At 36.0% G+C, this 14,176-nt stretch overlaps 1 protein-coding gene across 1 annotated transcript in view; it reads left to right on the top strand.

Moving 5' to 3' along the window:
- Positions 1–14,176, top strand: part of LOC150090495 (pyroglutamyl-peptidase 1) — a 91,086-nt gene that overhangs the window by 36,866 nt on the left and 40,044 nt on the right. The window contains exon 3 of the mRNA XM_090378186.1: positions 1,347–1,513. Coding sequence (XP_090234312.1) covers positions 1,347–1,513 — 167 coding nt within the window. The remainder of the gene's footprint in view (positions 1–1,346; positions 1,514–14,176) is intronic.

Raw genomic sequence — 14,176 nt, 5'->3', positions numbered from 1 at the left:
TTCTTTTGTAACCAAAATTCCTGATATGAATTTTGAAATTTTGGCTTCAGTTCAACTTCATTTTGTAACTCAATCAATTCTTCTTCTACAAAACATTCACCATCGTCATTATTTAAAAAAGGATTTATAATCCAATCTGGAGTTTTCAAAGGAGATCTTCGAACCTTTCCTGCATATCTCTGTGCAATGTTTCTAGTATAAAAAGCTTTAATTTTGAAATAAATGCTGAAATTTGAGTTTTTGCCTTAATAAGAGTTACATCTTGTCCTTGTAAATGTAAATTCATTGAGTTAAATCTAGTAAATAAATCTGCAAGATAAGCAATATCAGTTTTCATTTTCTTGAGGTCATTACTAAGGTCGTTGTTCCTATCTTCAAAAAACTCGACAACAGTATCAAAGAGTTCATAAAATCTGTTGAGACAGTTGCCTTTTGACTGCCACCGAACCTCGGAGTGAAGTAGCAATCATTCAAAATCTTCACTGTTTTGATCACAAATCTTTTGAAATATGCGATCATTCAAAGAATGTGCTTTAATTTTGTTTGTAGCAGTAATAACAGTTCGTAGAGAATTGTGCAGTTGATCACCAAGTTTTTTCACAACTAAATTCTGACGGTGAATGACACAACGAACAGTAATAATATTTGGCACAGCATTTTTTAAATAAGCCATAAAACCCTTGTAACGGCCAATCATTGACTGTTCTCCATCCGTTGCACAAGCAAGTACATTTGTAAGTGGAATTTCCCTGTCTTTAAAAAACTTTTCAGTAACCTGAAATATAGACTTGTCTTTGGTATACGCTTCTAGATATCTTCTAAATAATGATTCTTCATTTAACTTTTCATCTTTTATAAAACGTATGTATGTTAGTAGTAAAGATTTGTTACCTGGCAGAGTTGATTCGTCTATTTGTAAGGCAAATTCTGTTGTTCGTAAAATGTTGCATAGGGTATTTTCCGTGTCTTTGGCCATTTCGTCTATCCGTCTCTGAACTGTATCATTGCTAAGTGGAATAGATTTTATTATATTGTGCGGTGATTTGGTCAAAGCAATTAAAGGTGCGAATTATTGCAAGCCGCCTGCTGTTACACACAATCATACTAATACTAAAAATCTTTCATCAGAATGAAAGAAAAAAAAGCATTACATTACTGTATTTTTTTTGTTTCCCATTAATTACACAAGACTGAAAGTCATGTAGCATTCTTTTTAATTGTATGAATAATAATGATTGTGATATGCAATGTTATATTCTTATTTACTATTCATAGAAACAAGTGCTGTGTTTTGGCTGAAGTAATTTCGTTTGAATGACTAATTATACGTGCATTATTATTTTTAGGATTTGGACCATTTCGCACATATAAGGTAAATTCCAGTTGGGTTGCTGTACAGGAATTAGCCAAGATGGGCATAAAAGATGTGAAACTCGTTATTCAAGAGATTCCTGTTGAGTACGAGAGTGTGTCAAAAATGGTTCCTAAACTATGGGAGAAATACAAACCAAAGGTTTATATTTTTCAAATTAGTTGCTGTCATATCTAAATTAAACTAGTTGAGTTTATATAAGAAAATTAAACCAAATTAAATGTAAATTAATGGATGATTATATACAACATACAGGAGTTAGTACTGTGAATTGCATTACAGTGAAATTTCTGTTTTCCATGCTTCTTCAATATTGTGTGACATTACTGGGTCATCCAGCAGTGCTGGGGATCCTTGACCTTGAAGACATGTTTAAACTTTTATTACAGTAAAACTGTAAGTGGCTTTTCTGTTTTTTTTTTTTTTTTTTGGCTGTTGTTTCATAATCTTGCTTTCTTGTATCATATGGCACTACTACTACTACCGCTAATAATAATAATATTTCATAGTGAGATTTTGTGGTTGTTACTGTTATAAAATGATTTTACAAAAACTGTATATATGTAAATAATAAATTCTGCCAAAAAGAAAACAATGCTTTGACATGATAAATAACATAAACTTATAATCATTGATCAAGTGCAAAATGGAGAGTGTTTTGAATATAATGTAGGCATGCAGACAGTTAAGGATATTTTTAAAAATTAAATTTATGTCATCACGACTGTTATCCTGATGATATACATAAAAACATGCAACGCTCAATTCAATTCAATTCAATTAGCTTATAAATTTATTCAATTAACGCTCAATTACTCAAGCACTTGGATTCAGGTTATGTTTGGGTCCAGCAGAAATGTGCTGAAGAAATGTGCCCTCTGTTTTCTGGACTTTTGTTTTTGGAAAAGTCAAATGGTCTAATGAGAAGTTAAAAACCACTGAATATTTTCATTCATCCCAAGGATGGCTGGAAAATTAAAAAAAAAAAAGAAAAAATTGTGTGCGTATCCTGTACACACAAAAGATGTTTATGTGAAAACATCTTTGACAAAAATGTGAAACAGAAATTATGCAAATTACGTCATTTCCTAAATGACACTAATGCAGTCACTAATGTTGATTCGGTAGAGCAACTGTATTATTGTCATTTAGAAAGTGACGTAATTTGCATAATTTTTGTGACATTCATGACAAATTCTAAGTAAGTAGCGTCTTTACACCTTTACTTTAAACCTACTAACTCTACCAAATCAACATTAGTGACTGCATGAGCTTCATTTAGGAAGTGACGTCATTTGCATCATTTCCGTCTGATGTTTTTGTTACCAATTGGTTTTGCTTCAATCCGAAAATGTAGTAGGTGCTGCCAAAGATGTTTTCACATCAAAAGTCATGGATCCGAAAAATCGAGATGCAAGTTGAAAAGCTGAGTGATTATCAATTAGCAGTCATGTTGTTTGAACAGGAATTTTCTCATTTGGTTAAAAGACATAATCTATTGCATGAGAAAATATACAATGCTGATGAAACTGGTATGTTTTGAAGGTCTTCCATCAGAAATGCTCACCATCCACACTGAAAGAACAGCACCTGAATGTAAAAGTAGCAAGAAGCACATAATTATAATGACATACTTTAATGGCACTGGTACACCTATAAGTTAAAAATTGCTCTAATTAGTAAGCAGGCAAGATGGACTCACATCTGGCGAGTATGGGCTTGGCACACCCAGGGTCCTGATCTGGATATCATCATTCTTCTCTTTCTTGGTGATTCCCTTCTACTTTTGACTCTCTCTCTCTTTCTCTGGATAACTCGGATTTTTTTTTTTTTTTTTTGGCTGGTGCAGCATAAGCCTCAGGCTTCCTTGTACCATATAGCTAATAATAATAATATCTTTCAGGGGAAGAGAAAGTTCTTACCATGTATCTATTATAATGAACCTAAAGCTTGGATAAATCATGAAATCTCTGAAAACGTTTTTTTAATTATTTCATTCCACTTATAAATGGACATTTGAAATCAAGGGTTGCAATTGATTGACAATGTGCCATCTTATCCATATGAGCCAGCATTCCAATTGGGTAATGAACAAGTGCTTGTTTTAATCCAACCTGTGGACCAGTTAGTGATTGAAAATTTAAAGCACCAATACTGCTAACGTTTTCTTTGCTTCATTATAGAGGGGAAAGGAAAGTGATGCAATTTTTAAAGATTTGGACTAAAAAAGATACAATTTTTTGTGCTACAGATGCATAGGCCAAAATTCTGCCAGTAGCAATCCAACGAACAGGCAAGAAGATTTTCAGTATGCATCAAATTCAGAATAAATTATTAATGAAAACAGTGCCGTAAACTGTCTTATTTGTGAAAAAATATGATTTCAGGAATTGGATGAAGTGATACGGAAGAATGGCATCATATCAACTAAACAGAGCTGGGCTATAAAACCAGAGATGATTATGCTATCATGGGAAGTTACAGAAACCAAGAAACTCCTGAAATAAATAAAGAGAATGAATTATTGATTTCAAAGGAAAAATTTTCATTTTCTTAGGTAAATGACAGATTTAATGTTGACATTTCTTGAACACGAGAGTACTGACTGCATTGAAATAGTCCACGTGAATAAAATACTTAACTTCATTTAAAAAGACAAAATAAATAAAATAAAATAATAGGAAGAAAATGCAGTGTTTGATGGCTGGCTATTTTTCTGTATAATAGGCATTTTTTTTGTTCCCTTATTTGTTACAGCACAGAAACCTGATAAAGTTACTGCAATAAATCTGCATACAATAGTGTTTCAGTTGCACTATGGTGTATTTCATTGTTTTGTATAAAATCTTTATACATTTTGACTTAATTTTTTATGTCTTCTGAATTTATGATTCAATAAATACACTTTGCAAATAGTTCTAAATTTTTTGTGCTCTACCAATATTTTAATTCAAATAAAATTCTCTTAACTGCGTTTTTTGATTGTCCAATTTATGTAGTCCTCCCTCTCATTATCAGTGATAATAGAGATTTCATTGTACATATTAAGTCAGCTAAATCAGCATTATAATAAAATAACACGTACCTGCACTATATATGTATAGAAATTAATGCAATTTTAAAATTATTTCACTTCTTGCAATGAAATATAATTTTAAAACTTCTATTAGTTTGAATTTAAACTATTTAGTATATCTAAAAAAATGAATTTTAGTGATAGTTTTCAATATGAGTTTTGAAATATTTTATCAAATTAATAGAACCTAAAAAATATATATATATACTGCATATGCACAGAAATATTCTTGAATAATTTTTTTGTTAATCAAGATTAATGTCAGAACTATTGACATTCATTTTGAAATACTTAAATTAGTATAATTAATAAATATTAAAAACACTAGGGGCCCAACACTGTGGAACCCCGCTCAGAATATTAGTCTAAGAAGAGCAATGACCATTTATAATTACTTTTTGTTGCTTACTCCTGAAGCATCCTTTTATTATTATTGTTATTATTGGATTACTAGGAGCAAATGATGCAAGAAAGCAAGCTAATACAGAATCAGCCAAAAAAAAAAACCCCACACAAAAGAACTCTTAGGTGGCAGTGATCGTAACATATTAATTTGGGATTTATTCAAAGAAATATTGAATGGGTTCAGAGATGCCATTAAGTGTTTTATACCAACTAAAAGATAGTCAAAATTTAATCAAAATGGATGTTAAGTGAACTTGATGAGCTTAGTGGAAGAGAAGAAAAATGTATGGGATAAATATAAATTATTACAGTATACAGAGTTGTACAATAATTACAAACTAGTGTATAATCAATTTAGTTGTGGGGGTAGACAGGCTAAGGCGGATTACAAGAAGTTTTTTGTTAAGAGTATAAAGAAAAGCAGCAAGGAATTATTTGCATATTTTAACGTTAGAAGGAAAGGTCTGAATCACATTGGTCCACTGAATGTGAATGGTATAGCTATTATCTTGTACAGGTTGGTGATAAACTGAATATGAATGTTTTGCATCTACATTCACACATGAATATTAGAAATGAGGTTAGCAGAAGTCTATCTAATATCCTGATTTGGAGTTAAATCATTTTATAATAACAGAAAATAAAATGGAAGAGAAATTGCTGCAGCTAAAAGTGAACAAAGAGCACCTGGGGCAGATAAAATTTATCGAATTATAATAAAAGAAGCTTAAAAAGAGATAGTTAAACCATTAGCTATCATAATGAGAGCATCCTTAGATTCATGTGGTGTATCTGCAGATTGGAGATGTGCAAGTATATATCCTGTTCACAAGGATGTTCAAAGGGTGAAATAGGTAAATTTGACCTCTCTGCCAGGAAAAGTAATAGAGTCAGTAGTAAAAGAAATAATGCAAGATTATCTTGATGGAAGTAGAGCGATAAGGCAATTACATCTTTTGTTTGTTAAAGGGAGATCGTTCCATACCAGTCTGATTAGTAATAATGAAGTTGTCCATAAGGAACTGAATGCAAAGAATAATTTTGACATCATACACTTACATTTCAATACAGCCTTTGATACTATATCACATGTATGATTGTTTTATAGATTGGAGCAATGTGAAGGAGAAGTTGTTACTATAGATAAAGGAATGCTTAAGTAGTAGGAGATAAAGAGTGGTTATAAATGGCCTCTGCTCTTTGCCCTTTGGATTAATGTAATGAGTGGAGTTCCACAGGGGTCAGTGTTGGGTCACTGTTTTTAATATCTTTAATGATATTGATGTAGGCATTTCAAGCTTAATGGCTACATTTGTTGATTATATGAAGGTTAGTACACAGTGGTTAATGACAGTAATTAGGACATGCAACTCCGGAAGGATCTAGACAAACTAAGAAAATGGGCTGTAAAATGACAGTTGAGGCTTAAAGTGATAAATGGAAGGTACTTAATTTCTGTCCCAGAATAACTTGCACGTTAGGGTGCTACCGAACTCAGAGCAGTGGAGTATGAAAAAGAAATTCTCTGAGCAATGCAAACAGGCTAGTAGAATAACTCATGAGCTTCTATCAGTGTTATACAGGAACTTTTCCAGGCAGGAACAAAGAGATGATCATCCTATTGTATGAAGCCTTGGTTAGGAATACTGCATACAGATTTGGAAACTTCGTTTTAGGAAGGACACAGATCTGCTAGAAAGAGTGCAGAGAAGAACAACAAGGTTAGCTGTTGGCACAAAATGATATTTATACTAAGAAAAAACTGTGATTCTATAAATTGCAGTCTCTGGGAACTTAGCACTGTAGTGGTGATCTACTGTACTTTCCAGATTATAGAGCCCTCGTGGGTAGCACAGTTGGTGGAATAACTATCCTCCTCACAACGGGTGGAAAAGATCCCGTTGATGAGAGGAATTTTTATGGACCTTTTCCACAATGTGGCTGAGTTAGTCAGTCTCAGCCGAGGTTAACATGGTTTTTCTCTCCTAGTAACTTGGATTTTTCATCCGGTAGACAGAAAATTTCTACCGCTCTTGGAACAGAGAAGTTTTTTCTGATTTATTTTCTGCTTTATTAGTTTAAATTGACATATTAACTTATTTTCTAGAGTAGCTTTATATTCCTATTTACGGTACTTAAGTTTAAAGTAACTTAGATAGAGATTTTGTAGCTATTACTTAGTATCGGAAAGGGTATCAAATCCATGTGTTTACCGTTCATAAATAGCCGCCATTGTTATGCGAAAATTAATCAGTAAAATCTATTAATCTTGTCGAACTTCATTGGCAATTAAATTGTACTTTTAACTATACATATAACCACTTACGTTACGTAACATAAATAATTAGTAAAAATAAATAATTAATACATAACTTGATACGGAAGTTATATATAGGGATTTCGTAGATAACACTCGTTACTGAAACATAAATATTTCGTAGATAACACTCGTTACTGAAACATAAATATTTCGTAGATAACACTCGTAGATTTCGTAGATAACACTCGTTACTGAAACATAAATATAGTGTTTTAACTGTGTTCGGATACAAGTTTAGGATTTAATTTTGTACTGAAATTGAAATTTTATTGAAAGTAAATCGAAATCATGACTCAAACCAGAGCAGCAAAGCAAAAGGCTGAAGCTAATGGGAATGCTGTGGCTCAGGGGAGAACTGAGGGGGGCAGTTGCCCTCTGAATCACAGCCTTTTAAGATGCACTATTTGCTTGATGTTTATGGAGCAGTCAGATATGGGACATGATACTGCCATGGGGGATGTCTTTGTATGTGCGCGATGCAAGGAGTGTAAGGAAATCAGGCGACAACTCAGCGTTGTTATGGGCCTATATGAGAGCTTGAAGGACACGGTGGATGCCCTCGAAGGATTACAAGTGAGGGGGCCCATCAAGCTCTCAGCTGCCCACACCAATGCCAGAGATTGCACTTCGTCATCGCGCAACACAGCGGCAACCCCCAAGGCAGAATGCGCTGGTCCCAAAGGAACTAGTAGTTGTTGGTGACTCTATGAGAAATCCTTGAGAATTTATGAGAAATCCTTGGCAAAGGATGCAAAGAAAAACAGAAAAGAGTTCTTTACCTATTTAAACTCAAGAAGGAAAGGGATGAATCAGATTGGTCCACTGGATGTTGATGGTTTAATAGTTGAGGATCCAGCTCAGGTGGCTAACAATCTAAACGAGTATTTTGCATCTACATTCACACATGAGGAGTTATTCAGGAAGGGGAATGTCGAAGGTGAAGTAAACATTGGCAGTGAGCTAGATGATTTTCTAATAACTGAGAGGAAAGTGGAGGAGAAATTGTTGAGGATAAACATAAAAAAGGCACCCGGGGTGGATGGGATCTATCCAGTTATATTAAAGGAGGCAGCAAAGGAAGTAAGCAAACCCCTAGCCATAATTATGAGAGCTTCTTTGGACTCAGGGGAGGTACCCACGGACTGGAGATGTGCAAATGTAACCCCAATTCACAAAGGAGGATCAAAGGCTGACACAAGTAATTATAGACCTGTTAGTTTAACTTCGGTTCCAGGAAAATTAATGGAGACACTGGTTAAAGAAGCACTGCAGGATCATCTGGACAAGAATTCAGTTATAGCTCAGACACAGCATGGTTTTGTTAAGGGCAGGTCTTGTCTGACCAATTTGATTGGATACTATGATGTAGTCACAAAAGAACTGGATGCAGGGAATAACTTTGATATTATATATTTGGATCTTAGAAAGGCTTTTGATACTGTTGCGCATGGAAGACTGCTGCACAAATTGGAGAAGTGCGGCATTGGAGGCAAACTGCTGCTATGGATAAAGGGATGGTTGAGTGGCAGAAGACAGAGAGTGGTAATCAATGGACACTGCTCAACGTGGACTAATGTTATTAGTGGAGTTCCTCAGGGTTCAGTGTTGGGTCCATTATTGTTTTCTGTATTTATAAATGATATTGATGATGGTGTATCAGGCTTAATGTCCAAGTTTGCAGACGATACCAAGGTTGGCAGGGTTGTTAAGGACACTACTGATACTATGCTGCTGCAACAGGATCTGGAAAGGTTGAGCAGATGGGCTGAGAGGTGGCAAATGAAGTTTAACATTGACAAATGTAAAGTACTACATATGGGAAACAGTAACCCCAGATCACCGTATCAACTCTGTGGGACTACGCTGACAGTGGTAGAGAATGAAAAGGACCTGGGGGTAATTGTGCAGGCAGATATGAAGTTCTCTGAGCAGTGCAGACGAGCTGCAAGAGTAGCTCATGGTGTCTTGTCAATGATATGCAGGAATTTTTCTAGCAGGGACAGGGATGTGATTATTCCCTTGTATAAGGCATTGGTCAGGCCACACCTTGAGTACTGTATACAGGTCTGGAGGCCTCATTTCAAGAAGGATGTAGAGCTGCTGGAACGAGTACAGAGAAGGGCAACAAGATTAGTGAATGGAACAAAGGGTTGCTCTTACGAAGAAAGGCTTAAGTTTTGCAAATTACAGAGCCTGGAGACTAGGCATCGGCGAGGTGATCTGATAGAGGTGTATAAGGCTTTGAATGGCTTGAGCATGCTCAATGCCGATGGGATTCTTCCTCTGGCTCAGAATAATCACCTGAGAGGGCATAAATTCAAATTGAGGAAGGACGGATGTCGGATAGATGTGCGGAAATTTTCCTTTAGCCAGCGGGCAGTTGGTTTGTGGAATAGACTCCCATCGCTTGTTGTTGAAGTTGATAGCCTAAACAAATTTAAGGCTCAGCTGGACAGGTATTTCGAACGAACGGAGGGGTGAAATGGGAGTAGTGGTTGGTTTTTTTTTTTTTTTTTGTTTTTTTTTGGCTGATGCTGAATAAGCTTGCTTTCTTGCATCATATGCCTCTACTAATGCTAATGCTATTGTCAGGGAAACGGGAAACATGCTTTGTAAAAAGGATAGGTGGAACAGGACCAGGGTATGTCTGCCAGGGGCAAAGGTTGATGACGTTGTAGAGCGGATATCATCTTTTAAGGGCAAAAAAGGTGATATAGTTGTACACGTTGGCACTAATGATATTAAGAGTAGGAGACCAGTAGAATTACTTAACAAGTACAGGTCACTGATGAAAAAAAGCCGTGAATTAGGGTTGAATTTGAAAGTGTCTGCAATTCTGCCCAGACACGATAGGAGGGAGTATATGATGAGAGCCCTGTCGATCAATTCGGCCCTGGAAAGATTGTGCGGGGCTTGAGTGGTAGAATTTTTTTCAGCCTGGTCTGTACTTGTTAACAGGAGAGACTGCTTCTACAGGGATGGGATACACTTAAATAGAAAGGGTGCAAGAATGTTTGCTGATGCTATCGAGGCAGTGTTAGGTGGGTCGGAAAACTGCTAGATTGGAAGGATACAAGGACTAATAGATTAACAGTAGCCACTGGCAGAGGAGAAAGTGATTCTTGCACTGCTTCTATTGGAATGAGCAGCAGTCTGGAAAATAAGATGCAGGATATTTCAGAGACTGCTGGGAATCATGGGGGTACAAGTAAACACATGGGTTGTGTTAGGGTGGCTAAGAGGAAGAGCAGGTGCATGTATACTTGCGTGTACACCAATGCCAGGAGTTTAGTAAATAAATTTGATGAATTTGAGGTATTGCTCAAAATATCAAAGACAGATATTGTTGGGATTTCAGAGACGTGGTGTCACACAGATATAAGGAATGCAGAACTGGAATTTGGGGAGTACAATGTCTACAGAAAGGATAGACAGGATAGGAAGGGAGGAGGAGTTATGCTATTAGTTAAGAAACACATAAAATCCAAGGAAGTGAAGCCAGTCGACATCGCTGGACAGTGCAGTGTCGAGTCAGTTTGGTGTGACATAAGCATTGGGAGATCAAAATTGAGAGTAGGAGTGTGCTATAGGTCTAATGACTCTGATGAGTATAATAAGAAACTGTACAGAGAAATAGAGTGGGCCAATAAATCAGAGAGTCTTATAATGGGGGATTTTAATTTCCCATATATTGACTGGAATTTGGAGGCTGGTCACTCACACACTAGCAAGGCTTTTGTGGATTTATTGGATGATTGTTTTCTACATGAGCATGTTCGGGAGGCAACTAGAGGGAGTAATACTCTTGATTTAATTATCAGTAGTGATTCTTCATGCATTAAGAATCTGTAGATAAATGAACCACTAGGTGGCAGTGATCACAGTGTTCTGAAGTGGGATTTACTCAAAGAGGTAACTACCGTTAGGGGTAAAGGGAAGGGATATTGCTTTCGTAAAGGCGACTACGATGGACTGAGACTATTTAAATTCTATACAGTGGAATCAACTGATGATGTTACCAACAGCAAATTCAAAATGGGAAGCATTCAAAGAACTTATCTTGGAAGCTACTAGGCTTTACATACCAACTGAGAAATATTGTTCAAGGTTTAGGCCTAAATGGATGTCAGATGAACTAATGAGGCATATGGCAGAGAAGAAAAATGCATGGGATACATACAAATTAACACGTGGTTAGAAGTAACCCCAGAGAAACGTACCAACTGTGTGGTACTACACTTAAGGTGGTAGAAAATGAAAAAGACCTGGGAGTAATTGTGCAGTCAGATATGAAGTTTTCTGAGCAATGCAGACAGGCTGCCAAGGCAGGTCATGGGGTTTCTGTCTCTGTACATGTTCATATTCAAAAAAATTCAAAGTTAGATTTATTTAGTGTGTTACATTTTCCATATCTTGTTGTATGTAAAAGTAAAATTGAAAATATTCAAAACTTTTATTAAGTACAATAGACAATTACATTTACTGAACAAAATATTTAATGAGAAAATTGTTTTGATAATTAAAAAAATTTAGAATGCTGTTTAATTCACTTTCCTCGCGGGCCTTAGGTTGGACACCTAGTGAATCAACTGTAAATGCCCCATTTGAGAATTATAAAAGTGATTTTCTTTTACCCCGACAAATAATCATCTGTTGTTTCGCGGAAGTGCGTTATCCACATTTTTCAATAAATTTTCCCTATCTCTGTTTACATGGTCACAGTACCTGAATATCCGAATGACACCGTCATTTTGGACAGTTTCAAAAAAAAGAAAAGAAAAAATTCAAATTTAAGAGCTAGTGACAATACTGATGACGAGAGAAGGAAAACAAGGACAATGAACGTATTAATTCTTCTAAACATGGATTGTCGGCATTTGGTGAAAATTAAGTTAGAAAATTGTCAATTAGGTCACAGTTAAATGCAATTTGGGGATTTCAGGGATACCTAATTGATAAGAAGGTTTCGGAAGAATTGAAGCATTTGAGGAATGCCCTGAGTACGATACCAATTTCATCGAGTGAATGTGAACGAGGATTTTCATAAGTGAATCTGATCGCCAACCCAACCAGCGCTTTGTTGATGACAAAAAAAGTTTCTTCACTACTGTTTCTTAAAACTCTAGGATCATCTCTAACCCGTTTCGATCCAGCAAAATATGTCGATTCATGGCTTCTTTGGAAACGTCATTCAACTGACACACAAAGAGGAAGAAAAGAAGTCAGCATAAGGTGTCCGATGAGAATTTAATGAAAATTTGGAATATTCTAAAAACACTTTATTATGAAATTATTTTTACTTATGTTATTATTTTTTATTTTACTCACATTTTACTTATTTTTTTACATACATGAATTTATGCTTAATAAACTGTGTTAATATACTTAATTTGTTGTTCTTATTCTAAAAACATTATTACTAAAGTAACAATATCAGGAAAAAAAAATTTTACAGTACTTTTTATATTCTTTTAATTTAAAATTTTTTCTGATAGCAAAGAATCAGTACCGGCACCTACTTTTTTTTTTACAAAAAAAGCACTGCTCCTACCCATATGCAATACTTTACATTTGTCTGTGTTAAACTTCAGTTGCTACCCCTCAACTCATCTGCTCAACTTTTCCAGATCCTGTTGCAGTAGCGTACTATCATTACTGTCATTAACAACCTTGCCAACCTTTGTATCATTGCAATTAGTATTAGTATTAGTAGAGGCATATGATGCAAGAAAGCAAGCTTATGCAGCATCACCAAAAAAAAAAAAAAAAAAAACACTTCCACTTCACCCCTCCATTCGTTCGAAATACCTGTCCAGCTGAGCTTTAAATTTATTTAGGCTATCAACTTCCACGACAAGGGATGGAAGTCTGTTCCACCAACCAACTACCCACTGGCTAAAGGAAAATTTCCGCACGTCTATCCTACATTTGTCTTTCCTCAATTTGAATTTATGCCCTCTCAGGTGATTATTCTGAGCAAGAGGAAGAATTCCATCAGCATTGAGCATGCTTAAACCATTCAAGGCTTTATACACCTCTATCAGATCACCTCGCTGGTGCCTAGCCTCCAGACACCGTAATTTGTAAAACTTAAGCCTTTCTTCATAAGAGGACCCCTTTGTTCCATCACTAATCTCGTTGCCCTTCCCTGTACTCGTTCCAGCAGCTCTACATCCTTCTTGAAATGAGGCCTCCAGACCTGTATACAGTACTCTAGGTGTGGCCTGACCATTGCCTTATACAAGAGAATAATCACCTCCTTATCCCTGCTGGAAAAATTCCTGTATATCATTGACAATACTCCATGAGTATTGTCAATGAGTATTGTCAACTCTTGCAGCCCGTCTGCACTGCTCAGAGAACTTCATATCTGCCTGCACAACCACCCACAAGTCCCTTTCATTCTTTACCACTGTCAGTGTAGTACCACAGAGTTGATACGTTGCTCTGGGGTTGCTGTTTCCCATGTGTAGTACTTTACATTTGTCAATGTAAAACTTCATTTGCCACCTCTCAGCCCATCTGCTCAACCTTTCCAGATCCTGTTGCAGCAGCATAGTGTCAGTAGTGTCCTTGACAACCCTGCCAACTTTTGTATCATCTGCAAACTTGGACATTAAGCTTGATATACCATCATCAATATCATTTATAAATACAGAAAACAATAATGGACCCAACACTGAGCCCTGAGGGACTCCACTAATAACATTAGTCCACGATGAGCAGTGTCCATTGATTACCACTCTCTGTCTTCTCCCCCTCAACCACCCCTTTATCCATAGCAGCAATTTGCCTCCAATGTCACACTGCTCCAATTTGTGTAGGAGTCTTCCATGTGCAACAGTATCAAAAGCCTTTCTAAGATCCAAGTATATAATATCAAAGCTATTCCCTGCATCCAGTTCTTTAGTGACTGCATCATAGTATACAATCAGATTGGTCAGGCAAGACTTCCCCTTAACAAAACCATGCTGTGTCCGAGCTGTAACTGAAGTCTTGTCTA

This window comes from Mastigoproctus giganteus, chromosome 1 (assembly GCF_048544385.1).
Source record: "Mastigoproctus giganteus isolate SK-2022 chromosome 1, ASM4854438v1, whole genome shotgun sequence".
In the NCBI taxonomy this organism is placed as follows: Eukaryota; Metazoa; Arthropoda; class Arachnida; order Uropygi; family Thelyphonidae; genus Mastigoproctus; species Mastigoproctus giganteus.
Note: the sequence above shows the minus strand (reverse complement) of the source record. Positions and strands in the feature narration are given on the sequence as shown.